This window comes from Harmonia axyridis, chromosome 1, assembly GCF_914767665.1.
Source record: "Harmonia axyridis chromosome 1, icHarAxyr1.1, whole genome shotgun sequence".
Classification (NCBI taxonomy): Eukaryota; Metazoa; Arthropoda; class Insecta; order Coleoptera; family Coccinellidae; genus Harmonia; species Harmonia axyridis.
In genome coordinates, this window is record NC_059501.1 from 30294983 (window position 1) to 30320771 (window position 25789).

The 25789-nt window shown below is 35.5% G+C and overlaps 1 protein-coding gene across 1 annotated transcript in view; it reads right to left on the reverse strand.

The window, feature by feature from the left end:
- Positions 1-13887: 13887 nt before the first annotated feature.
- The window catches only part of LOC123670557, a 77479-nt gene continuing 65577 nt past the window's right edge, over positions 13888-25789 (reverse strand). The window contains exons 4-5 of the mRNA XM_045604052.1: positions 20888-21080; positions 13888-16433 (exon numbers count right to left, since the gene is read on the reverse strand). Of these exons, the coding sequence (XP_045460008.1) occupies positions 15744-16433; positions 20888-21080 (883 nt within the window). The 3' untranslated portion in view covers positions 13888-15743. The remainder of the gene's footprint in view (positions 16434-20887; positions 21081-25789) is intronic.

The window sequence follows — 25789 nt, forward strand, 5'->3', positions numbered from 1 at the left end:
TTTTTGCAGTTTAAGTTCCATTCAAAAAGGTTTCTGGACAAGGCCTCATGACAAAATTGCGTGAATAATAATTAATCATACATAATATATGACATGAATAGAAGCAGGTTTAAACGCTCAAACCCATTTGCGCAAATTACTATATACAGGGTGAGTATTTGACTTGTACATATATTTCAACTGAACATTCTTCAGGTCGAAAGAAACACTTTATTCCTTTAGTGTTTTTTCTGATTCGATTTTTTTTCTCACTTAGTATATCGGTTGTTCTGGAATTAACTGGACTTTGATGATGGAATGTTATGTTTGGAAAAGATTCACTATATCAATTCTAAACTATAGTCCAAAAATCATTACCTTCGATTCTATGCCATTTGCGAGATATAACTGAAAATTACATTTTTTTTTTGTATATCAACAGTCTGCATCTTTTCAACCTAGCTGAGTGGGAAAAATGGTAAAGGAAAAAGTATTTCCTTCAGTTGAAATATATATACAAGTCAAAGACTCACCCTGTATAAATAACAGATATTTACCATAAGTATTTACAAGGAAGTTTACCAAGGATTAGGCAAGCTATATTGTTAAAATGCCAATATGGGCCAAGTGTAGATTGTGGTGGGGGCCATGAACTTCAATCAATCATCAGATTCTGGATGAATAAAAGAATTACTTAGTTCTTTCGGATCAACTCATAAATGATCTAACTACATATTCAAGTCTTATCTTCTTCCTTGGTTGTCGATGTCCCAATCCAATGGTAAATCAAAATAGATCATTTAATGTATGCACCGATGTTACTGATTATTTTATAATCGAATTGTGTCTTGACTTGATTTAGAGAAAATACCCAAGCTCAATAAGGTTGAGCATAAGAATTATTAAATTTCATTCCATTGGAAAGTGCTCTGGAGAGGATTAATTGGGATAATTTAATAAACGACCAAACTTTAGATATATTCACATAGTTGCTCATTGATTTACTAAATCATTATACCCAAAAAAAAAATATATAAAAATCAAATTGATCTGGAGTCACTTCTGGACGGATGATATCTATAATTAAAAAGAATCTTATATCATTCTATAAAAAAAAATATTCTTTATACATTCATGGTTAATCAAGAAAATACTTTACTGATAGTGTACAATCTATGAAATAGATAATTATGCTACAGTGAAAAATGATCTGTCGAATATGGAATACCACATGGGAGCCCTATATAAGGACAAATTTTGTTCATTATTTATATAAATAGCTTGTTATTTATAGAGTAAACAATATAGAAATTGTTATTGCGAGTTATCTACAGAAAACCACAATTGTTTTGATGATGAAAGCTATCTTTAAAAATATGAATCATAATCAATTGTCACTGTCGATATGTTCTCCGAGCACATCTGCATGGACAAAACCATTGAGAGGAAAGCAATAACGAGAACCCTGTGCTGCTCGTGATGCTTGTTTAATCGATATCCTTTAAAAAAATAATCTCCAAGTTGACATGTCTGTGTGGGTCAGTGGCGATAGTCGAAAAACCACACAAACCAACGGAAACAGTGCGGTGGTAAACATTCTTCAAGAAAATGCAACAAAGCGGTGAACTTATCAGCGAAATGCAGCGGTGCCCACCCTGCCAATTGCAGAGGATGACCCAAATTCTCAATAGCGGGTAAGAAGAACACAGCTTCGAAACCAGCAGTCTAGAAGACCAAGACTATGCCCACTCCCAAAGCAATGAACGAACTACTACGAAGAAGAAGACTACCCATCTCTATCTAGAAAGGTCAGGACAACTAGACATCCTAGATATTTTCATAGTAAAAAATTATGACAGGGAAATCGAGATCACAACCATGAACTCACTGAGGTCGGATCACAATCCTGTGCATATTGGAAATTGCAAGAAGAATGACACCCAGCTCCAGAGAACCAACCGGTAAAACAACGGCCAATACATACTCCAATGAGATGTTAGAAAGGCATTGAGAGGGTTCAGATGAGCAATGGAAGGAAAACCTACAATCTCGGACGACCATGGATAATCTGGAACATGGCAAACGTTTTGAAATGAGAATATAAGCCCCTCCTACCAATCCACTGATCAACTGGCAGAATTGTATATACAGATGAAAACAAATAAGAAGCATTAACTGAAAGCCTACAATTGCAATGTAGACCGAAGATATAGCTGATGCAGTCCTAGACCACATGGATAGTTGGTCCAGTGAGTAGGGTCGCTTGCACAGAACACAACTGGTTCGCTCTCTAAGAGGTATCACAGAGGCCTAGGAGAGTCGGGATAAAAAACATGACATCTATAAAGTGAAACAATACGTGAAGATGATCTGGAAAATGGCCAACCAAGAAGACACCACAGACCCAACCATCACGGAGGAAGTTGAAGAAAATCCCCCAGACCCGATGGTAATAAGACTTTGAAACGATTACCAGATAACGCTGTCGAAGCCCTTTTAGGTATGTGTAATCATAGAGGTACTAAAATTCAGATATTTTCCAAATAGATGGAAGAGAGCCACTGCGAGTTTCATTCCTCTCCTATCATCAATTGGGAAAGTCGTCAAAAGTGATCAGCAGTGATCCAGCAGAAAATTGAAAAGAAAAATAATCCAGAAGCCGCCCCAAGTGGCAATAAAATTCGGCAACGTTCAGCAAAGCGAACGCTGACAAGTGTTTTTTTTACGGTCAATAACTTGTAAATAGAACTATGAGGGGATTACGTAACATCTGGATATTTATGAGTATAATGCGAAATACGCCACCTTCCATGGTTTTTGATGTTAATTAAATCTCATTCGGTACTGTAGAGCGGTGGACTTTGCACCACTTTTTCTAGTTTTCTTGGTGTAACTCTTTCGTTTTTTTGTGAAATGAGTCCTGTGCAAAGTATGTTTAATTTGAACATTTTAGTTGTCAACTGCTGTGGTTAGAATCACATGAAAAGGTGCACACTTTCTTTTATTTTTGAAAATTTGGCAAAGTGACCTAAATCGGTGCGACTTTGCCAATGCCTTAAAAATGCGTTTTTTGGCAATTTAATGAAGTGCTGGCGATATATGATAGTGCACTAATACGTCCGGGTTCGCCCTATATCTTTTGTTAATTTTATTCCAAAGAGTTCTTCTGAGAATGTTGTACATTTCGGAAGCTGTCCGTATTGAAATGTTTTCATTTCGAACTGCATTGATTGCTCAAATTAGTGTTTTTTTCCGTATAATTACTAAATTTCCTTGCATCCAACTTATTTTTGTATCGACGACCCATGATAGTGCCTCAAAATAAAACAGGTGAAACAAATTTGGTATGTGGCAATGTCTCCCGCCAAAGAGTCCAAATAGAAAAATTTCCCGAATTTCCCTGCCAAATTTATTTCGATGTACCTTTCGCCATATTTTCTGCACAACTCCTAGTATTTCGCATATGTACCCACGTTAAAAAATTACCCGCTCACATAACATACCTACCGTAGCACACCATTTAAAGTACGCCAGACGACTGCGACGGTTGCAACATGTGGGTATATAGTGTGGTTAAAGGTTCCGATTCGTGATTTCTGTAAGATGTTGCCAACTTTACGAAAACAAAGTGATACTTAAAATATTAGGCAGTTCGGCAAAGTCACCTCCGTTGGCAAAGTCACACCGCTCTACCGTACTTTGAATTTCTACACATGCGTTTTATGTTGATCAAGCTTGAAATGCTTTCCTTGAATTTTGGCGACCTAGGCAACCGCCTATCTTGCTTCCCGCCTAGCGACGCCTCTGGCACCCATTGTAATTACGGAACAATTAACATGTAGCCTAATTAAGTTATAATCAGGTACCTACGTCATCGAGATTTTTTATCTTAAAACTCGTACACAGAGGTACCATAACTAAAAATATCTGCACAAATAACCTTTCATAATCTGGTTTCTTCACAAAAATCCAAATCGTGTTTTCTCAACAAATGGACTAGTTTTCATTTTTTTGTTAAGGCTTAATTCTAAAAATTAAAGTAAAATGAAACAAAAATGTGGAAGAATCATTGAAATATCGCTAGAAATGAAAAAGTTATGGGACTTTGAAGTTGCGCTTGGAAGAATAATTTCATAGTCTAGTGTGTGACGTCACGCCACTTACACGAGCCGACTGGTATTCGCAGAGTGCTTACGAATTCATTGGTGTACAATCACTTGTGCCGTTCGTGTCGTGTTTTGTTCGTTACACGATGGCTGAAATAACTTACTATATACATACATATAAATTACTTTTTTCTCTTTTTACTTTTTACTCCTCACATAAATATGTTTTGCCATTGATAGACTTCAACAACCAGTACTCAACTACAAACTGTTTATGAAACGTTTTTTGAATAAATCATCGTTATAAGTTGAACCATGATGAAGCAAACTCAAAAGTAGATACTTACTTGAGAAGTTTAACTCTTTTTATTTCTGCACTGACATAAGATGGATTTGAAGAAAAAAACTCCATCACTGCGAATATATCTATTTTAGGCAAATTGTCACTTTGTCCTTTCACGAAGCCTTCTTCCATTATGGTGACATAAAAACAAAACTCGAGTTAAAACTACACTGTACAACACAAACGGCGCGAGACCCTTGGCGCGGCTAAGTATTTAAACGTAATTTATGGTGTAGCGATCACAGACAAGAGCCGTGACGTCACAGAGCAAAGACTTTCCGCGCTAAAATACGTGAATTTAAATAATCTATTTCTCAGTCATTTATTGATGGATTTCCAAATTTTTTTTACTGATTTATCAGTTTTGCTCTATATTTTAATTCTATCGTGTCAAATATAGTATTATCAACATCACTAAACTAGTCCATTATCTAAGCTTATTGCTTCCAAGATAGCCAATCTGTTGCTGAAATCTTGACTAGAAGACATTTTTTCTTATGATGGGCGTTATTACACTGAGTATAAGTCCATAATAGTCAAAATCCTAAAAAATATTTTCACGTAATGATCTCCCAACTCGCATTAGACGAAATCGATATTGAATAGTAAAAAAGGAAAAGAGGCAAAAGGGCACTCTTTTGTCTCCATTCATCCCGAACGTGTCCCGGATAAGAGGTGGAAATGGAAGGGACCTCAGAGAGTCCACCGACGACACCGTTCGAATATTGAAAAGTTCCATTTGGTTGCTGTAATGGCCACTGAACTGAAAATGACCATCCGCCATATGCTGGCCAGCATGCAACTTCCTACCGTTTTATACGTGACGATCCAGATCGACGCAATCAGGTTTAGTGTCTCTGAATTGAATAGAAAATCGGACTATGCGACATTTGGATATTATAATCGAGGATGTGGAATATGGATGTGTCAGGAAAGTCCATTTGAGAGGAAGGTTTTATTGCCGGTTCTGTTTCAGAATAAGATATAATATTTGAATACATATTGGGAGGTTATGGTTTATGAGTAGGCTATTAAGGTTAATCATTTTAAAGACTTCGTTACATGTTACTTGTTACATGTTACTTGAAGTTTGTGGATTAACTTTGCCAGATGGAATTCTTATAGCTAAACAACTTTTGTTGTCTTTCTAAATCTGAGATGATGACTGGTATGAATACACTGCTCAACAATTGATAGGGATCACTTGTTCTGAATTTATTTCTGAAATATTCGCTCCAATATTATAAATTTAGTCAGATATCAGAGTATTTTCAGTTGATAATATGGTTCACTTGAGAAAAGAATGAAAAAATGGCAAGTTGGAGAGAAAAAAAGACTTTATTAGGAACACTCAAAATTCTGTGTTTGAATAACATAAAAATTTTATGATGAAACCACAAGAAGGCTGAAGTTTCGGTTAAGCTAGTACCTAGTTGATCCCCCACGAGCTCGTCTCAAGCATTCTACCCTACGAGGCATACTTTCGATCAAACGATTTATAAAATTTTGGGGCAAATTCGTCCAAATATCCCGTAAAGTGTTAGAAAGGTCGTCCAGGTTATTGATCGGTTGTTCTAAGGTTGACAATTGTCTAGACATCTCAGACCAGACATGTTCGATGCAATTCATGTCTGGAGAGCGAGCTGGCCAGTCCATCCTATCAATAGCATGAGTTTCTAGCGCTTCATTAACCAGACAACTACGGTGTGGACGGGCATTATCGTCAATTAAAATGAAATTCTCGCCCACGGCAGCCGCAAACGGAAAAATTATGGGTTCAATAATCATATCGTGATATCTCTGGCTGGTCGTGGTTGTGTTCAGCAGAACAACCAACTCTGTGCGTTGGTTCAAACAAATGCCTCCCAATACACATATAGAACCTCCGCCAAAAGCTGTTGTGGGTACCATAAACTGTTCTGCATACCTTCGACCTCTTTCCCTCCAAGCAAGAATACGTCCATCGGAGTTGACCAAACGAAATCTAGACTCATCCGTAAATAAACATCGGCTCCAATCTTCAAGTGTCCAATTGCGGTGCTCCTCAGCCCATTGCCGTCGATGAACCCAGTGTTCCCTATTCAAACGGGGATGTTGTACCCTCCTACGTGCTCTCAAACCACGAACATGTAGTCGTCGTCTTACAGTCTGGTTCGAAATTAGAACTCCTGTTGCAACTCTCAGTGATCTATTGAGCCGCGACGCCGGGTAAGTGGGATTTCTCCTAGCATTGAGGATCAAAAGACGATCTTGGACAGCTGTTGTACTGCGCTGCCGACCTCCCCCATGAACATAAGCTACTGAGTCGTTTTGGATGAACCTATTCCAAGCCCGACTCACGACACTTTGCGAAACATTCAACCGCCGGGACACTTCTCGCTGGGACAAACCTTCCTGTATCCACCGTATGATTTGGTCCAGTTGCACAGGATCCAAACGTCTTCTCGGCATGACTGATAAGCTGATATTGTTCTCATTTCTTCAATTATTGTCACCTTATGTGTTTGAACGAGAGAAAAAAACAGATTTGATAACAAATACCACATTGCTTTTCACTCCACCTGTAACAGCCTACAGATAATAATCGATTTTGTGAACAAGAGCCGATGAAGTGAGGAAGACTTTGATATAATCAACTCAAAACATCTTACTTTTTCCTTAGAGAACATATTACATAATGTACAGATATTCACGAAATAACTTGAAAAAAATACAAATGAAGAGAAGTCCATAAGTGATCCCTAGCAATTGTTGATCAGTATATATGTAACTAACGTCAGAAGCATTTTGGAGTACTGTTCTACTGTTTGGTCACCATACTATCAGGTTCACATCGGTAATATTGAGAAATTACAGAAAAAGTTTTTGAGATGGATAGGTTATAAGTCTAGTGAAATTGACTATAGTTTATTGATGTCCGGCTTATCCTTGAAAACTCTTCAGGAACGAAGGAACAATTTCGGGATAATGTTTGCTTATAAGCTCCTTAATGACCTCATTGATTGTCTCTATCTACTGGCAAGATTGAATTTCAATGCAGTGCATGTTAATTTGCGTCACAGAGATTTTCTTGTACCTGAGTTTCATACCAGGAACTATTCCTATAACAACCCAGTGGATAGGGCGATGAGAGCATCTAATGAATCGGGTTTGGATTTGTTGAATGAGTCCCTATTCGCGATCAAAAGATATTTCAATAATAATAATTCTTGAATGAACTGTTTCATGTTCATCTTTTTTTTTATATATTTTCTGGGCCTTCAGCTGAGCTGTATTATTTCCTTTGTTTTATTACTGTTTGTTTGTTTTCGTTATCATGTAAAATGGTTGTACAGTTGAAATAAATAAATTTTTCCACTAATAATAATTAATCCTACTTCTTGAATCCAATAACATTGGTGTACTCTCTAAAGCACTGTCGGCACATGTTCAATCCGTATTTGATGATAAAATATACCTGTTAGAACAAGCTCTGCAGGATCTGGATCCTTGTCCGTATTTCTTTGAATGAGTGCATCATATGTAAGCGTGGTATATGGTACATATTTTTTGATGTATCTAATTCAAATGCGGTTAATGGAATGGTGACAGAATAATTTTAACGCCAAAATTCTTTAGGAAATCCGAAGTCTGATGAGCAATAGGGAGCCGACGAGACGTACGTTATCTTGTTGGAAAAAGACATGACGAAGACTTTTTCGATAAGGTATTGAAGTGGTCTGTGTATGATACATCAATGATAAAGGCCTCAAACGATGACTCCAACAGTCCTTTGGAGATGCTAGAAAGACGTTATATCATATCGCTCTCTACGGTATACAGAGAGAGAGAGAAGAGAAAATGTCTTTATTGACTCAAAGCCAGGAGCCATCGACCTTAGGTCCTTCAGCTCAGTACAATTAACATATACCATATTCTATTCATAAGAAAAAATCTATATATAACAACAATAATAATAGCATTCAAATGGTCATATTATGAACTCTTTTCATACTTTGGATAAGTGTTGCTGTGGGAATTTCCTTTTCTTTCTGACGTGCTCCTCATCATGATAAAGACGCAATGTATCTACCATGTTTAGTAGTCTGCTGTAGAATCTCTTGTTTAATTTTTGCAATCTGCTTGATATGGGTTCGATGTTCGTTAAAGTGTACAGCAAATGGTTGGGTGGGTTATATAGTCTATTCCTGGGGTGTCTCAAACGACTGATACTTATTCTGAGAGCTGTCCTCTCTGCTACTTCCAAGTTTTTAATAGCTGGGTTTCTACAGTTGATCAGAATTGGATGTGCATATTCAAGTAATGGTCGGCAAATAGACGTGTAGATTTTCTTTGCATTTTTCAGTGTTGGACCTTGGTTTTTTATCACCGGTTTAGAGAAATACTTCGCACGTAATATTGCTTTCTTCTTCATTAGGTTGGTATGTTGATTGAAGTTTAGTTTTTGATCTATGTGTACGCCTAAGTATTTAATTGATTGTTGAGTAGTCTTGTGTTGTTTGCATACTTCAACTGTTGGGGAACTTGGTGAAGATTTATGGCTAAATATTATGAACTGCGACTTTTTTGGGTTGGGCTTTAGTCGCCAGATGCGGAACCAGTACTCGGTCTTATCCATTAACTCTTGTAAATTATTGACGCTTTTTTTTTAATTTTCGTCATGCGACATGATCAAAGTATCATCTGCATATTGAAGGACATACTGCTTGTTCATAATTGTTCCCGGCTCAAATATATCTCCACAGTAAATGTTGTAAAGGATAGGCGACAGAGGTGATCCTTGTGGTGTGCCCTGTTTTGGGGTGAATGCGTATGATGTTGAATTGTTTATTCTGACACGTAATCTCCTGTTTTCTGAGGAAGTTTTTAATTATGATCAAAAGGGCTCTAGGTATCTTAAGCAGGTGTAGTTTGAATAAAAGACCCTTGTGCCATACACTATCAAAGGCTTTGTTAATGTCTAGGCTAGTTGCTGCTGTTCTATATTTTTTCATCATGGCATTCTGGGTGTTCGATACCATGATGCTGAGTGGATGAATGGTCGATTTTTCGCTTTGAAATCCGAACTGAGTAATTGGTATTTTGTTTTCAGTATCTTTATTTAATATTTCTCTAATGATCTTTTCATATATTTTACCCAAAAAGTGGGAGAAGAGTTATTGGTCTGTAATTTATGGTTCTTGAATGGTCCAAGTTAGTTTTGGGAATTGTAATAATACAAGCATCCTTTCAAATAGAGGGGAAAACTTTCTGATCCAGGCAGTATTGGTACATTTTTATGAGGTGTTCGTGTGTTTTTATGCTAAGTTGTTTAACGATCTTCCAAGATATATGGTCGTTTCCCGGAGCACTATTTTTGGCGCCATTTATAATTGAAAAGTATAAATCTTCCTCAATTTTCATTTCTTCGTCATCTATTGGGTTTTCCTCTTGCGTCATGGAGAAAAATTGATCATACCATCTGTTCACCTCATTCTCATGGGTTTTATCGTAATCATCATTATTATCATAATCAAATGCCTTCTCATAGTGTTCTGCGAAGAGTTTTACTTTTTCTTGATCTTCGTGATTGGTATACATTTTTACTGGTATAGCTAGATAGAATCGAAATTCGTCGCTGAAGATGATATTATGTCATTCTGCCTACCAATACAGCCTTTCTAAGTGATGCTTCTTATGTAACTTGTCCGCAGTCAAAAAAAGCACTAATCGTGGTTTATATGAAAAAAGCCAAAGCCAGGCTAAAATACTGTGTACACATTTTTATGATTATAACATTTCCAAAAATCGTAATCCACTATTCGTTCACAGTATACTCTTTCTCCACAACGTCGTCTTACTCTTTTCGGCCATCATGTACACCCAAGGAGAATCCAGATTTATCAGAAAAGACGACCTGATGCCATTCCAATGTTGACGTTCTCTGCACCACTGTAATCGTTGCCGGCGATGCTCAACCGTCAGAGGTAACACAAGATGGGGTCGATAATGCTGCAGTCCAAAAGACCTTATTCGGCGGTAAACCGTTCTCACTGTTACAGGATGGTCTTGTTCTCCTAACCACTCATCAAAGATCGAGTTGTCGGTCTCTAATGGTCATAAGTCTTAGACGTCGATCTTGAACTCCATTTGTGTCCCTTCGAAGTCCGGTGCCTACTCTTCTTACTTCTTCGATTGTGGGCATTATCAAACCACGCTTGACAACATCTCATAACAGTAGTTGGATTTCTGTTCGTACGATTAGCGATTTCTCGAAATGACAACCCTGTCTGCCGTAGACCAATAATTCGACCTCTTTTAAATTCACTTAGCTGGCGATAAATTCCGCGTACACGTGCTATAGGCATTGTAACAACAACTAAACATCGACTTTGGATATCCTCGAACAGCTGTTTTGTTGTAAATTTTAAAAAATTGCAATAAACGAGTACAATATTCAAAATACAAAATTGTATGAAAAAACTTTCACGATTTTTTTCTCCAATTTTTCAATAATTTACTCCTTGCTATACTATCTATTTTTTAACAAAAAAAAAAATTTAAAATTTAAACAGCTCCTTCTGGGTGTTTTCTTTGTCAAAAAGTATATATAATTTCTTGTATTCCGTATCTTGTGGGGGACTGGCGATGCTCTATTGTTGAATTGAACATTCTACAGTATTTCAGAAAAATTTGGGGTAGGTATTCTCAAAATTTCTTCTATAGTATGCCCAAGGTTTTTGGATAAATAGCTGTGACATGTGTGGATAAGCAAAGAATTTTTTTCATACTTAAACTATATTCGGTATCTTCCCCATTTATAAAGTAGTACCCACGTAGGTATGTTTCCCGATTCTTAGCTACATCTTATAGCTTGAAATATCAATGCTCTTTCCATTATTGATTTGAAACATTACTAAAAAGCGGAAACGAAGAAGTGTTCGTGCACGCGTAAACACATAAAATGTGTTCTGGAAATACGGGATTTATTCCACATCCTATCCTTCGCAAATGTCTCACTCCGACCGAATATAATATTCAAGCCTATGCCGATAGTAAATATTCGCTTCTTCATTTTTTATGATCAGGTAAACTTTCAATCCGAGATATTGACAAGTTTATGCGTGGTGAGAGGATTTGTTATTAGCAATGCAGAAGCCTTATATCGAATATTTCTTTATTTAATGCTTAATGAGATATAAACAAGTTTAGCCCAAATATTTGAAGGATAAGTGTTAATGAACTTAATCCAAAATAATCAAAAATAAATTTAGCTAGAAAATAAGATTTAATTCAAGTTATAATTATTTGAAGCACTTTATTTTATAAATGACTCCTTGATGACTCCCTTGCAAATTATTAAAGTAGATTTAAATTATTCTCTACCCATTGAACGAATTTATAACGAACAAGTTCGGGATTATGTGAAAAATTTTTAAAACAATCTTAATAATATTTAAAAAAGAAGAAACAAAGGCTTCGACGAAACATTGAAGATCTTGAAAGTTTGAAGAAAGTTTTAAGTTGGAGAAATGAAAATTCTATCTCCCTATAAGTATTAAAACCTCGCGAACTAGAAAACTTGATCCACCTTTCAAAAAGATGGAAAATTCTTTTGAAATCAGCATATTGAAAACATTCAAATCAAGTTGTTGGATTTCCGTCACCAAACTTATTTCGTTGGTCTGTATAATCATAGTGATGATTTCTTATTGGTCTTGCCAATATTCGCCAATTGTTTCGAAAAGTGGATGTGCTGTATCCAAAAAATTTTCCAAACTGTATTCAAAGTATTCAAGCAAAAACCGAAAGAAACTCATGGGCATGAAAATTCACTTCAGAATGAAGAGAGCTTCAGAAAAATATGGATCGGTAAATCTATGGAGCCTTCAAGGAAAATATTAGCCTTCATAAACAAGATAAATATTGAAATCAAAACAATGGATCTCTTATCTGATTGAAAACGGATGTATATATTATAGTAGTATTATTTTGTTTGTAATAGTTTCGGTCCTTCTTTGGTCAAAATTCATTAAAAATAAAATAATTTCCACTAATCTTTCATTGTTTGTGACAATTGTTGTTGCTTTTTCGATGAATCCACCAAAATATCGAAACTAAACGCAGTAGCCAACATATTCAACTACTAGAGAAGATGACAGAGGCCATAAATAATGATCAACATTTAGATTTTGCAGACTACCATCCAGACAATAATTGCTTGTTGGAATCAATACTTTTGAGTTAAGTTACCTCGATCTCACCCAATCCATGAAGGGAATGACAAACAAATCATTCACTGGAGCTGCCATTATAATATAAGTATACAGAAACACTGAAGACTATAGCATCATTAAGATACTAGCTCATTATTCGATAAACCTATCGCGAGACCTATCGTTCACAATAGATCAGTTCCCAAATGCCCTTAAGTGCGCTATCCTTTCCTCCGATACATAAAGGAGATGAAAATTGACCCAAAAACTTTAGACCTTCGATCCTAGCTAAAATGTCTTAAAAGTGTATTTGCTAATGAATACTTCTGGAAGAATATTATTTTATTTCAACACCAAATGGTGTTTAGGTTTAGAGAAAATCGTTTTACGGAAGATGCCTCATTTAATTCAGAATATCAGAACATGAAGGTCACTATTTGACGGTATTTCCCATGAATTGCTCCTAAAGAAGCTAAATGCATGTGGGATAAGAGGTGTAACATATGCAGTTTTTGAATAATGCTTGAAGATTTTTCATTTTTTTTTTCTTTATTGACCCGGCAGCTTAGCCATGTGGTCAGGATCATATTGGTGGGTGGAGTTGGGTCCACCCTTGTATTTCATTATCTATAAGACTCTATCAAACTCATCAACCTCCACCAGACATGCACAACATCCATGACCTAGCCAGGATTCGAGGTAGTCATAAGGTTTTTTTTTCATCGTTAGAATTGAAATCATAGATTCAACCTTGATTAAATTTTTCGTATTTCCTGTTTTCCAACTTATTTTTATACTTCATAACATGTCTTGTTTAACTTTCAATAATGATAACACACTTGATGAGAGGTGCAAATGGTTATTTCAATATAGATCCAGAAGGTATTGATATTCTTCCAGAAGTTTTGAATGAGTCTTCTGTACGTGTATTACTTATTCATTATTTTCTTTAATTCACTGAATTTTATTGAAATTAATGGAATATTTCCATAATTATTGTTTAGTGATTTTTGCATCGAAAAATATTTGTTGGCAGAACTGTTTTCTGTATCACAAATTTAAGAGATAATGGATAAATCCATTGTGCCAGCATTTAATAATGAAATATAACCATGACATCTGTTTAAGATATTCTCGTACGATTTTGTTCTACAAGGCAGAATGAAGGGATTTGCCACAGAACTAGGGAAATAAATTTTTAGTTGGTTCACAAATTCCTGGATTGATCGGACGATTATATATCTGAGTTGAATAAAAAACCATATAAAGTAATTCGATTTTATTTATAAAAGATTCGATATCAATATTTCTTGATAAAAACAATAACAAAATTAATTAATAACTACCAATTGAATAATTGATAATAAATCAAATAAAATTCAATTGAACAATTCATTATTAATTGGACTAGGATATTACAAACACTGTCGAGCAACGCCAATATTTGAAACTGCAAGAAAAAACTGGTAATAGAGCTAATATTCATCAGGGATTACCGCGAATCGATCAGAAATGGTCAAGCAATACAGGTAAAACCAAAATAAGTGAATAAGAATAGGGAACTGAAGCAAATGGATTCTGGAGGTAAAATGTTGGGGAGTGAATAGAGACAGGAAAGGATTGTGATTTATTTAATGCAGTCTCAGGAGCAATGAGGTATGTGAACGTTGCTTTCCAATGCATAAAATTAGAATTTGTTTTCCTCAATTCAATCATACAGCTCCAAAGCCAGCTTCCCGTATTCATTGTGTATTTTATATTCAACAGGGGACCTGAATATTGAATGGGGAGAATATAAAACCATTTCCCATTCATTCTGAATTAAACCACACGAATTTGTATATTTGCATCCGAGAGTTCAATGTTTATTAATTAGATAGTAGATAGATTTAATGGGAAATCGAAAAATTTGAAAAAATTGATTGTACGGCGTTGCTATCGAACAGTGTTTGAAAATTGATTCGATTTACATAATTACAACAGATATGTACATAAATAAATAATATAGAACAGAAATATACAAGATTCTATACAATTCAGTAGTATCGAAATGGAGTTCTACAACTTTGGTTGCCGGAAGTTGAAGTCGATTTACAATCTCTATACTATGTTTCAATATGTACAGTGAAGTCTATATGTAATTCTTAAACGGTGCAAAAAGTTAGTTAGTTTTTTGTTAACAGAAGAAACTGGCAAATAAAAAACTGAAAGTGTTGTTGCGTCTAAACTTTATCGATAAAATAATATTTCCTGAACGAATATTAGTCACTAGAATTGAATGAGCAACAAGAAACCATTGTGTGATATAGCCACAGACTTTGTTTGAAACAAATAATCTTCTGTTAACAATAAGACTAAATAAAGGCTGTTCAAATAGAAAATCGATGATATTCAATTCAAAATATTATCTGCAGTTGTGTAAATAACAAAGTTCCCAACTTAATGTTTATTCAACACTTCAGCATCAAATACAAATATCATAAAGCCAGATAATATTTTTCCAGTAACCTTCATTGTTATTATTGGAATGTTACAGTTTTGTGACTAAAGCTTCGATATGAGGCGACATCTCTTGAATATCTATCATTCGCATTTATGAATCATTATTACTTCTTTACAAAACAATGAATAGTGAATTTGACAGAAAAAATGAACTCAATTATAAAGTTAAAAATGTAGAACATTTTTGAAGATGCGAAGAAACTTTATTGTAATTGACTGTTTTATTGAGAGGAATGATATTCAAGAATACTTGAGTTTTTATTGATAAAGAAGTCCAATTGCCTTTTCAAGGACGAGGTTTCTTCTGTCGAATCAACACTTTTATCACAGAAGATAAAGACATTTAAAGTATAAGTTGGATCACAATTATTCTTGAGTGGCTATAGCGAAATTCGATTTTCAATTGATGAATGGATTAGCTATAGGAGTTTTCATACTTCTGATGGACTTAATGATTCATCTCATAATAATTATTGCACAATCAGTTTACTCCATTGGGAAACTAGCCAGACCCTGAAGTCACAAATGGCTAGTACTGAACACTAATGGAACAAGTGTGAAAAATTCTATAAAAATATTACTTTGGTGTAACCACAAACATTTCTAATTGAATCGTTTTCAAGTCAATGCCAGATCCGCACTTAGTTGAGAAAGTCTTCTAGGGTCACGTCGACCTCTGTTGGAACCTCTAGTACCACTCGTGTGATTACTGTAGCCCGAATCTGAACCGAAAGCAGAATCTTGGGAATACGGCTTAGGCCTGAACGTGGCTAAATGTCCAAGAACCGGCACTGTTTCGTAAGGTCCTGGCGTTTGAGCCAAGCACTGAATTCTTTCGTCTATACTCGGAATCTGCCTTCTGGGGGGCTGTTCAACGCTACCTACTCTAGGATACAGCTGCAACAAGGCGTCCAGGAGCATTCCTTCATGAAACTCTTGTCTCCGCCTGTCCAAAGTCCTGTTTCGCTTGCTGTTGGGCAGCGGAGGTAAAGGTTCGTGTGGACGTCTAAAACGAGGAATGTCCCTTCGCATAGATTGCACTTCACTTCTATATGGTGGCGGAGCCATGTCCAGACGTCTTCTGTCCATGTCACCGCCCAGACTTAATTCGTCTTCAGCAAACTCGTCTTCGCTGTGAGTAGCAGGCACCATGTCGCTTTCTGCGTCGCTCAGTTCTTCGTACACCGGATTGTAGAGGTCCTGGGAGCAGTAAGGATCTGGTCCTGGCGATGAACACAGGAAGACTGGAGGATGAGGTGAGATTGGGTAGCCGCTTGGGTAGTGGATATTGTTCTTCACGTCTATCATCTGGAAAATAAATCATTGTTAATAAACTTTGTCTTTAGAAATTTATTCAATGGGAATGTTTGAGAATGTTGAGGCAACTATTAACGAATATTTCCCTCCTGTCAAAAATTCTATGTATCTGGAGAACAATTATCGAAAATTACAGCGATAATTGCATTGTAGGAAGCGAAACTGCACTGCGATAATTGTTCTGTTCATAGATGCTTAGTTTCTATGCATCTAACACAGTTCGAATCTATGGCAATTCCATTCTAAATCAGTTTGACAGGTAATGTAACAGTTTATTCGGGAAATATTCCCCCGAATTACACTCGTGCATCAAAATTACCGGATAATTTCGCATTCCAGCGTGTTTTCTTTGAAAAACTGCATTCGGTCATTTTCATTTTTGGAGAAAGAGCCCTCCACCTTCGGTGTCGGGCTCTTTCTCCAAAAATGAAAATGAACTCATGCAGTTTTTATGACAACACGCTGTCATGCAAAATTATCGGTAATTTTGATGCACTTGTGCAATTACCTACGATAATTCTTTTGAAAATGATTTCAACTTTTTTGGTTTCAAATGTATTCTGTCGCAGAAAATATTTTGATATTTTATTTGCAATATTGTATTCTATTCATGAGAGGTAAACATCATTTGTGACATACAAGATTTAGCTCAGGCCATTGGATCATTAAAATTTAATTGAAAATTGCATATATGTAATTGTATCATGATGATGATGATGAATGAAATTAAAAAACACAACATTTAATATGGGTAGACTCGAATATAATTTTAAATGCCACCAATTCCAATTAATTTTTTTTCACATTAACGAGATTGTTTGAAAGAGATAATTCTAATGTTTACTTGAATTCTCGTTCTTGATATTGCTGAATTGGACAAATCTTATGTACAACGGTAGTCTAGACGGTTTATAAAAGTTTATGCGTTCAACCCTAACATTTCCAATGTCCAAGCAGGCGGCTCATAAAAGTCCGGAGTTTTTTCACTAGGTATTCAGAAGTTTCTTTCTTATCCCCACACAATAGCAATCTTTATTTTCTAATTAATCTAATCCTATAATAGGTTGTGGCGCGACAGTATATGTCTCTCAATGAAAGCTTGTAATAAAGTGAGACATGTTCTGACCGAGATGAAATGAATTTTTTGATTCTTCAATGCGAATGAACTCTTTATTAGGCAAGTTGATGGATAAGATTTTTTGTCGCGTTTCTGAAATATATCTCAAGGACCAGACAAGAGCTTGATTACAAAGATAGTTGAACAACTCTTTGCGAGGCTGTACGGGATGTTTCAAAATTAGACGTGAACCTTGAAGGAGGTGTTAGTATCACTCATTTGTTGTCGATTGAGCCATATTTATTGATAACCGAAAATAAACAGTTTCCGAGATTTTTGAGTACTTGTGTTTTAAAAAAAAAAATTTCCCACCTTACTTTGTTTTTCGTCAATTTTTTTTAAATTGGCTAAGTTTGATTTAAATTCTGGATTATTGTCATCAGAAAAGGCTATAATATGTATGGAAAAAGCAAAACTATGCTGTATTAGATGTTGAATAAGAATCAGTATGATTTGAAAGTTGGTATATGAAGAAAAGAATAGTAAATTTCTAATACAATTTTGCCTGTAACTTTCGAATTCTACAATTTATGTATGACAAAATTATTTTAAAAACTTGCCAAACACCTTCTTCTATTCCTAAAAAAGTTTTCATAGAATGCAGGCACTAGTTTTGTTTCAGCAGATTTTGATTTGAAAAAGGAAATAATAAAGAAAGGATAATAATGAATTAAATATTTTTTTATTGCAAGTATACTCAAAAGTTAAGTAGAAAATATATTCCTATATAAATAATGTTTGGAATTCCTTATAAAAGCACATGCTCTCTTTCTTATTCCTTTAGCTGTTACTTTCCACCTGAAATTTACTCTCAAATTTTCTCGCTGCTTCGTCTATTCTAACGGTGTTAGATCCGGACTTCCCGCTGGCCACGAAAATAATCCAAAATTATAATCAAATTTTGGCAACCGTAAAAAAAATTGATGAAAAATTAAGTAAGGCGAAAAATATTTTAAAAATCAAAAGAACTCAAATATCTTGTGAATGTTGACTCAAATTTGGAAACACTCTGTATGGATGCGAATAATGGAACAAAATCACATCGAAATAGTCCGCATTTTCAACTGAACATACTTCCATGAACATTTTTGTGGCCGGAGCAGGCGAACGTGTCGGAGGAATTGCCCGCTCACGTAACACGAATAGTTTGTGAAAATTATCAAAACCGCCGACGTAACAATGAACTTGTTTGTGCTCGGCGCGTTGTCATTCCTCCCTTAAGCAGCCCCGAATAATTGGGAGACAGATTCGGCAAAAGGATACGGTGTGGTAATGCCGCCGAGGGAATTTATAAAACGGGAATATATATCTTTAACGCAGCTGTTCATGAGTTAATTTCGAGTTCATGTATACGTCATTCCTTTCATCAATTAACTTTATTTACAAAGCCGAGTGAAACTCAAACGATACCGGAATATTACCGTTGCTGGGATCTGTGTAAATACGGGCAAAGAAGAGATGCACACATTGATTTAACATAAGGAAGCTGCGTTTGTACTCGACAATTATTATCGCTTGGCAGATATAGTAGTATTTTCGCACATGGTAACATTCCTCAGGCGGTTTATAACGTTTCAATAGTGTGCAATACGACTTCGGGATTTGTGCAAATGCTCACTTGAATATGAATAACCAAGTTAAATCATTTCAAATTCAGTTTCGAAAGAATCTAGAAACGAAATATCAGCCGGTTGAGTTTATTTTAGGGCAGAATTAACCGAAGGGTTGGGTAAAGGAGGCTATAAACTAGAGAGAAGTTACGACATTTTCAGACAATTTTGAAAATGATTTAAAAAGCCGTTTCTCGAAAAAATCGTCAATAATTATGAAAAACTCCTTGAAAATTAATTCGTCAAAATGTCTACATTCGCGTTAAAAACACTAATTCAATCTAAAACTAAAATTCCCGGTGATGGCTTGCCAAATATGTGCAGTGATTGCTTTCATGAAAGAACATTTAATTTTAACTGAGCCAAGAAAATTAGTTTACAACGTAAATTTTAAATTTAAGGAAATCCCATCAGGTCTGCGGAGAGGCTAATGAATTTCAACTCTCCTAGAGATTAATTAAGATGAAAAAATGGAAACCTCGAATATTGGAGACATATTTCCTGCGCGCTATAGTAGCAGAATTGACATATTTGTAAAATTAGCATCCGCACAACCCGCGATCCTCTCCCGAGATACGCTCCATGGCGACTAAATCTTATAAAGCCAGGCTAACGATTCCCCGCTACCCTCCAAATCATAGCAGTGATATACATAATAGTATATTCTAAAACAAGTTGCAGAATGGACTCCTATTCCAACACGAATGCGTAATTCGATAACGAGCGACGAAGGAGCGAGTTTTCGAACGCATGAGTGTTGGAATTGCCTTCTGCCTTAGACGATATTTTTCTATTTCAGTCAAGTTTTGTGAATTATTGTCGAAATTCAATGAAAAATTCAGATTATTCATCCTAGTGAATTTCGCATTGTATCTTGGCAGTTGGTGTGACTGTTACGAAAATTGACCGATTACGTAATTTGAATTTGAATCGTTCGTTTCGAATTTTGAAAAAATTTATAATTGCGAACTGGATTCGTGAATTATGTCTGACGAAGTCGATTTAACACCACCAGAATTAAAAGAAATTGCGAACAATGTTGCAAATCATTTGACTATATCTAAATTATATTATATTGACAATTGACGTGTGTTGAAATTTGATAGTATCGGACGTCAGTGTAGAAAACCACAAAACGAAAATATAACTGAAAACAATGCTGTAATGAGTTCATTACAGCACTGTTTTCAGAACTGCAATGAACTCCTTACGATACTGAAATAGAGAAACAAATATACACTTTCTTTTAAGACTACTTGTATAACAATTAATTAATGTAATTCATTTTATTTGATTTTATTAGAAAGTAGACTTCAGTATACCTAGTGTTTCAAAGGTTATGGGAGTTGATTTCGCATTGCAGAATATAGGTTGACGTTAGTTTCACAGACATGTTGTCTGCCGATTATATTATGTAGTATGCGTTGAAATCGAATTGGACCAAAAAGATTTTGAAATGAGTTGAAAATTCGCAAGCGAATGCGTCAGAATTGAATATAAGCTAGAGATTTCATCTGAGAATAAATATCACGTCAATTTGTTAAAGAATGCCTTGAGGCGGTATCCGCATCTGTATAAACAAATGCACCAAAGCTCCAAACTTCATGTTTCTCCAGAATTCCCTTTTATAAATTGCAATTTTACTTTACCCCCTCATAAATTTCAGAAAATTCAAATATGTAAGTTGAAAGTGCGCCTTTTTTTCTAGTAAAACTCACCTCTATCGTTGGAGCTATCCGTCCTCCAGCAGGGTGATTGTATTGGTGGTGGTGGTGGTGATGATGTGTGGGGGTGGTTCTAGGCAACACATCGTGTAAATCCTCGTAGATTACACCAGGGGCGGTGGGACCATCACAGTTATTCTGGGGGGAGTTTTTGCAGGGGAGGAAGTTTTGTACTTTTCTTTTGTGTCTGAAACAGAATAAATTTGTTTAGTTTATACAGTTTGATACAAAAAGGAATTTATGAGTTATAGTTTTGATTTGATGCAAAATGGAGAAATAAGTAGTACCTAATTAATTTTTCAATAATATATTCTAAAACAAGTTGCAGAATGGGCTCCTATTCCAACACGAATTCGAATGAGTGTTGGAATTGCCTTCTGCAACGAGTATTAGACGATATTTTCTCTATTTCAGTCAAGTTTTGTGAAATATTGTCAAAATTCAATGAAAAATTCAGATGATACATCCTAGTTACTTTTGTATTGCATCTTGTAATGGGTTCATTACAACACTGTTTTTAGAACTGTAATGAACTCATTACGATACTGAAATAGAGAAAGTCTTTAATTTATTCTTGATTTGTTATTGGAAAAAACTATTCTATTAGTCATGATTCTAGATATCGCATTGAACTAAAACACCATTTAGTTTGTGCAGGTGTTTGTTCATGAAAATAAATGCTGTTAAAATAATATGAGGAAGAATAAGAAGAGAAATAAAAAAGTAATACTGTAAACTTTCCAGCTCGTAAGTTGCATTCCGGAAGTAAAGTTGATTGGAAACAAAAGGAAAAGATCAAAGGATCTGTTTTCCCCTTTATGTATCTATTGAGGTGGTTAACCCGAAACAGCTTTTGATGCATCAGTTTTCATTATAACAATAAAATGCTTCAATCAAATATCGAAACTACTGCCCTCTACAAAGCGTAATAAATAATAAACAACTTCGCTGCTATCGGTTTTGCCACATCCTTCAAACAATAACCTCCAATAGATGGATCAAATTAACAGCGGTATGGAATGTCATTGACGCACCATTCCTCTGCATTGTCCGACGAAGAATTATATCCGATCGTTTCCGATTTCGATGCGTGTACACGATTCCTGTTCAGAATTGTGGAAACTAGTCTCATCTTCCTGCAGAATCAGAATGGAGCTATGGCGATCCGACACAAGCGCACGTTTCTGCGTCATCAACGAATCTGACATTTCATCTGGCAAAAATAGCCGTGTAGCTCGGATATCAGCGGTATTATCTATCGCGCCGATCGTCGAGTTGAAACAAAGTCCGTACTCCGTAGTGATCTGCATGTCATTTTCATTTCAATGGGTTGTTGTATGAAAATGGACAGTTTTTTGATGGATAGATCCGGTAGCGACGGATACAGATACCAATCTTCCATTTTCACGTTTTCAGTGTTAATCCTTTCGATATACAATTTTTATCGACATCATGAAGCTGCAGGTATAATCCCGATTTGCACCAATTACTTATGCTGTTTTAATTAAAAACAGGGATTTGGAGAATTTATATTAGCACAACTCTGCTTTGAAATCAAGTGTTGTTTCATAATCACCTGTTATTAAATTTGTTTTTAGTGCTCTTTTTTGTAAGGGGCGCTGAAGATTTTTCGCAATTCGTTAATAAAAGTCTGATCTGTGGAAAATATTAGGTGTACAATTTTGCTTCCGCCGTTTTGCAATATATGGCTGTAGCGGTAAGTGGTAGTCGAAATAAATAGATCGTAGATGTCATACAATAAGCCTAGGTATCTCTAAACATAACGCCATCGAAATTTAGTCGATTTGTGTTTGCATCATAAAGTTATTCTTGATTAAACATGTCAGCTCACGAGCCAAATTATCGTCAATTGCGTTCAATCGTTCAATGTTCTTCTTTAAAATTAAGAAACCTGCGACTGAGGCTCGTCGGATACTCTCAAATACCTATGGTGAGGCCGCTATTAGTGAAAGAACGTGCCGAGAGTGGTTTTAACGCATAAAGAACGGTGCTTTTGACGTCGAAGACCAGTGGAAGAGAGAAAGTTTTCGAAGATGCAGAATTGTAGGCATTACTTGATCAAGACTCGTGTCAAACACATCAAGAATTGGCAGGATCATTGGGAGTGAAGCAACAAGCCATTTCAAAACGCTTAAAAGTCATGGGAATGATTCAGAAACAAGGAAATTGGGTGCCGTACGAGTTGAAGTCGAGAGATGTTGAACGGCGTTTGTTTGCTTGTGAACAGCTGCTTGCAAGGCAAAGACGGATGGGATTTCTTCATCGCATTGTGACTGGAGACGAAAAATGGATTCATTACGATAATACCACGCGCAAAAAATCACGTCTACCACCAAACCGAATATTCACGGTTCAAAAGTCATGCTCAGTGGTGGGACCAGATCAGCGTGGTGTATTATGAGATGTTAAAACCGACTGAAACAATCACAGGCGATCATTTTCGAACGCAATGAATGCGTTTGAGCCGAGAATTGAAAGACCAACGGCACACACGGCTTGGTTGATCTTATGAAGAAGTAAAAAATTGGATCGATTCGTGGATCACTTCAAAAGATGATGAGTTTTTCAACGCGGGATTCGTACGCTGCCCGAAAGATGGAATGGAGTAGTGGTCAGCGAAGGACAATCATATAAATGTATAACCAGTTTTTTACAATAAAGCCTCGAATTTCGGAAAAAACGGCGGAAGCAAAGTTGTACGGCTATGTATATTTCTTTTCTTTGTGAAATAAATATTCGTTGTTGTCATACCTATAATTTGTATGTTTTGATGGGACATTGTCTTGTGATGCTTTTTTACTTATTGAGACTGTTTTTAGAAGGAATTCATTGTCACAAATCAAGGAGAATTTTCTTACTCATACAATTCTGATAAATTATATTAGATGCAGTTTATCTATCTTCGTCGTAGTGATTCTATTACCCAGTAATGATGTAATCTAACAACATTTTGAATTCCGTTTTTCGATGTCAATGAAGAACAGTGAAATTAAAAATATTTGTAGTGAAAAGTGTGGTTCAATGCGTTTAATGGTAAAAAGTTGAAGTAATAGTATACAACAATGACGTTTCGATGTTCATCGAGAATACCCTTTATTATTATTGATCTGTCACAAGGAAAGTATCAAAACGTGTATTTAAATCCGAAGTATTCATTTTCAGCCCACATTGACTTCACAAGCCACCCACTTGTAAAAACAGGAAAATAGTTTTTGTAGCCGTAGCTTCTAGTCAGAGCGAGCTCAATTTTATATCTGCGTGTTAGAAAATGGCCGTAGCATTATATTTATCCTCCGACATGGTGTAGGATCAGCTGTGTCGGATGTGGAGCTCGATTTTATAGCACCGGCATGAATAAAAAAAATCTTCCTTTTGATATCGACATATTTATGGATGCTGGTAGTGCAAAAGGCGTAAATGTTGTTTATTGTGAGTAGGTAAACATTTTCCATAGGAGCGACTCCGGCTTGAGGGTGGGCGATAAACGTGAATTGATAGCAGGATGTAGAGAAAAGTTCGACATGAGGACGTTTTCAATCCGCACTACGGTACAAATGCAGGAGATTTATGAGGTGGGAACGATTTTCCGGGAGAAGAGACAAGATGAAAGGAAATCCCCAGGTTTATACGAGGCATATCGTAACAACGCGCTAGGTTTTCAGATGGAAACATATACAGACTGATTCAAGATTTTTCATAAAGGAGAACAGGATGCAATGTTTTCTAATTCAATCAATTTGTGAAACCCTCATTTTTACGTTATTTTTTTTGATTCAACTGAATTGAAAAAATATTACTATTCAATGAGATAATCGTATTTTCTCTATTTCAGTATCGTAATGAGTTCATTACAGTACTAAAATCCGTACTGTTATGAACTCATTACAGCATTGTTTTCAGTTTTATTTTTCGTTTTGTGGTTGTTTACACTGACTTCCGATAGAATAAGAAAATAATAAATATTCTGCTTATTATCAATTCGACAATTAGGAAGAATACCGGATTCCAAATATTGAAATTTGCATATTTGATCGGGAATCACTCAAATAAATATATTTCATTCAATATAATATACAATTATAAAATTGAGGATTTGAAAATATATCACAATCCGAAAACGTAACATGTAGAGATTTCGTATACTTCCTCTATCTATGTTCATTACTCTATGGTATTACCCAAAGTTGTCGAATATATGCATTTTTGAAAATGGACAAAATTCGAAAAATTTGATTCATTCAGGATTCATATATCTCACGAGAGTCGTGAATGGATATTAAGAGTAAAAATCTTCTTTATAACACAGTGAACGTTCAAAAGATGCTAAGCCTTTGCTCATATATGATATAATTAATTACTGAAGCAACAATAAAGAGCAAAAAAAAAATACCGAAGCACAAAGTATAAATTCCTCGAAACACATTTTGTGGTCATTTTCTATGCTGAAAACATGCTGGCAACTAGGATTTGTTATAGCTACTTTTCATCATTGTTTGTGTTCAATATTCTTTTCTCTATTTCAGTATAATGAGTTCATTACAGTTCTAAAAACAGTGCTGTAATGAACTCGTTACAGCATCGTTTTCAGATATATTTTTCGTTTTGTGGTTGTCTATACTGACTTCCAATCCTATCAAATTTCATCACACGTCAATTGTCAATATAATAAAATTGTGATATGATGAAATGATTTGCAACATTATTCGCAATTTCTCTTAATTCTGGTGGTGCTAAATCGATTTAGTCAGACATAATCCACTAATTCAATGCTTAATTATAAATTATTCCAAAATTCGAAACGTACGATTCAAATTCCGTAATCTGTCAATTTTGGTAACAGTTACACCAACTGCCAAGATGCAAAATACAAAAGTT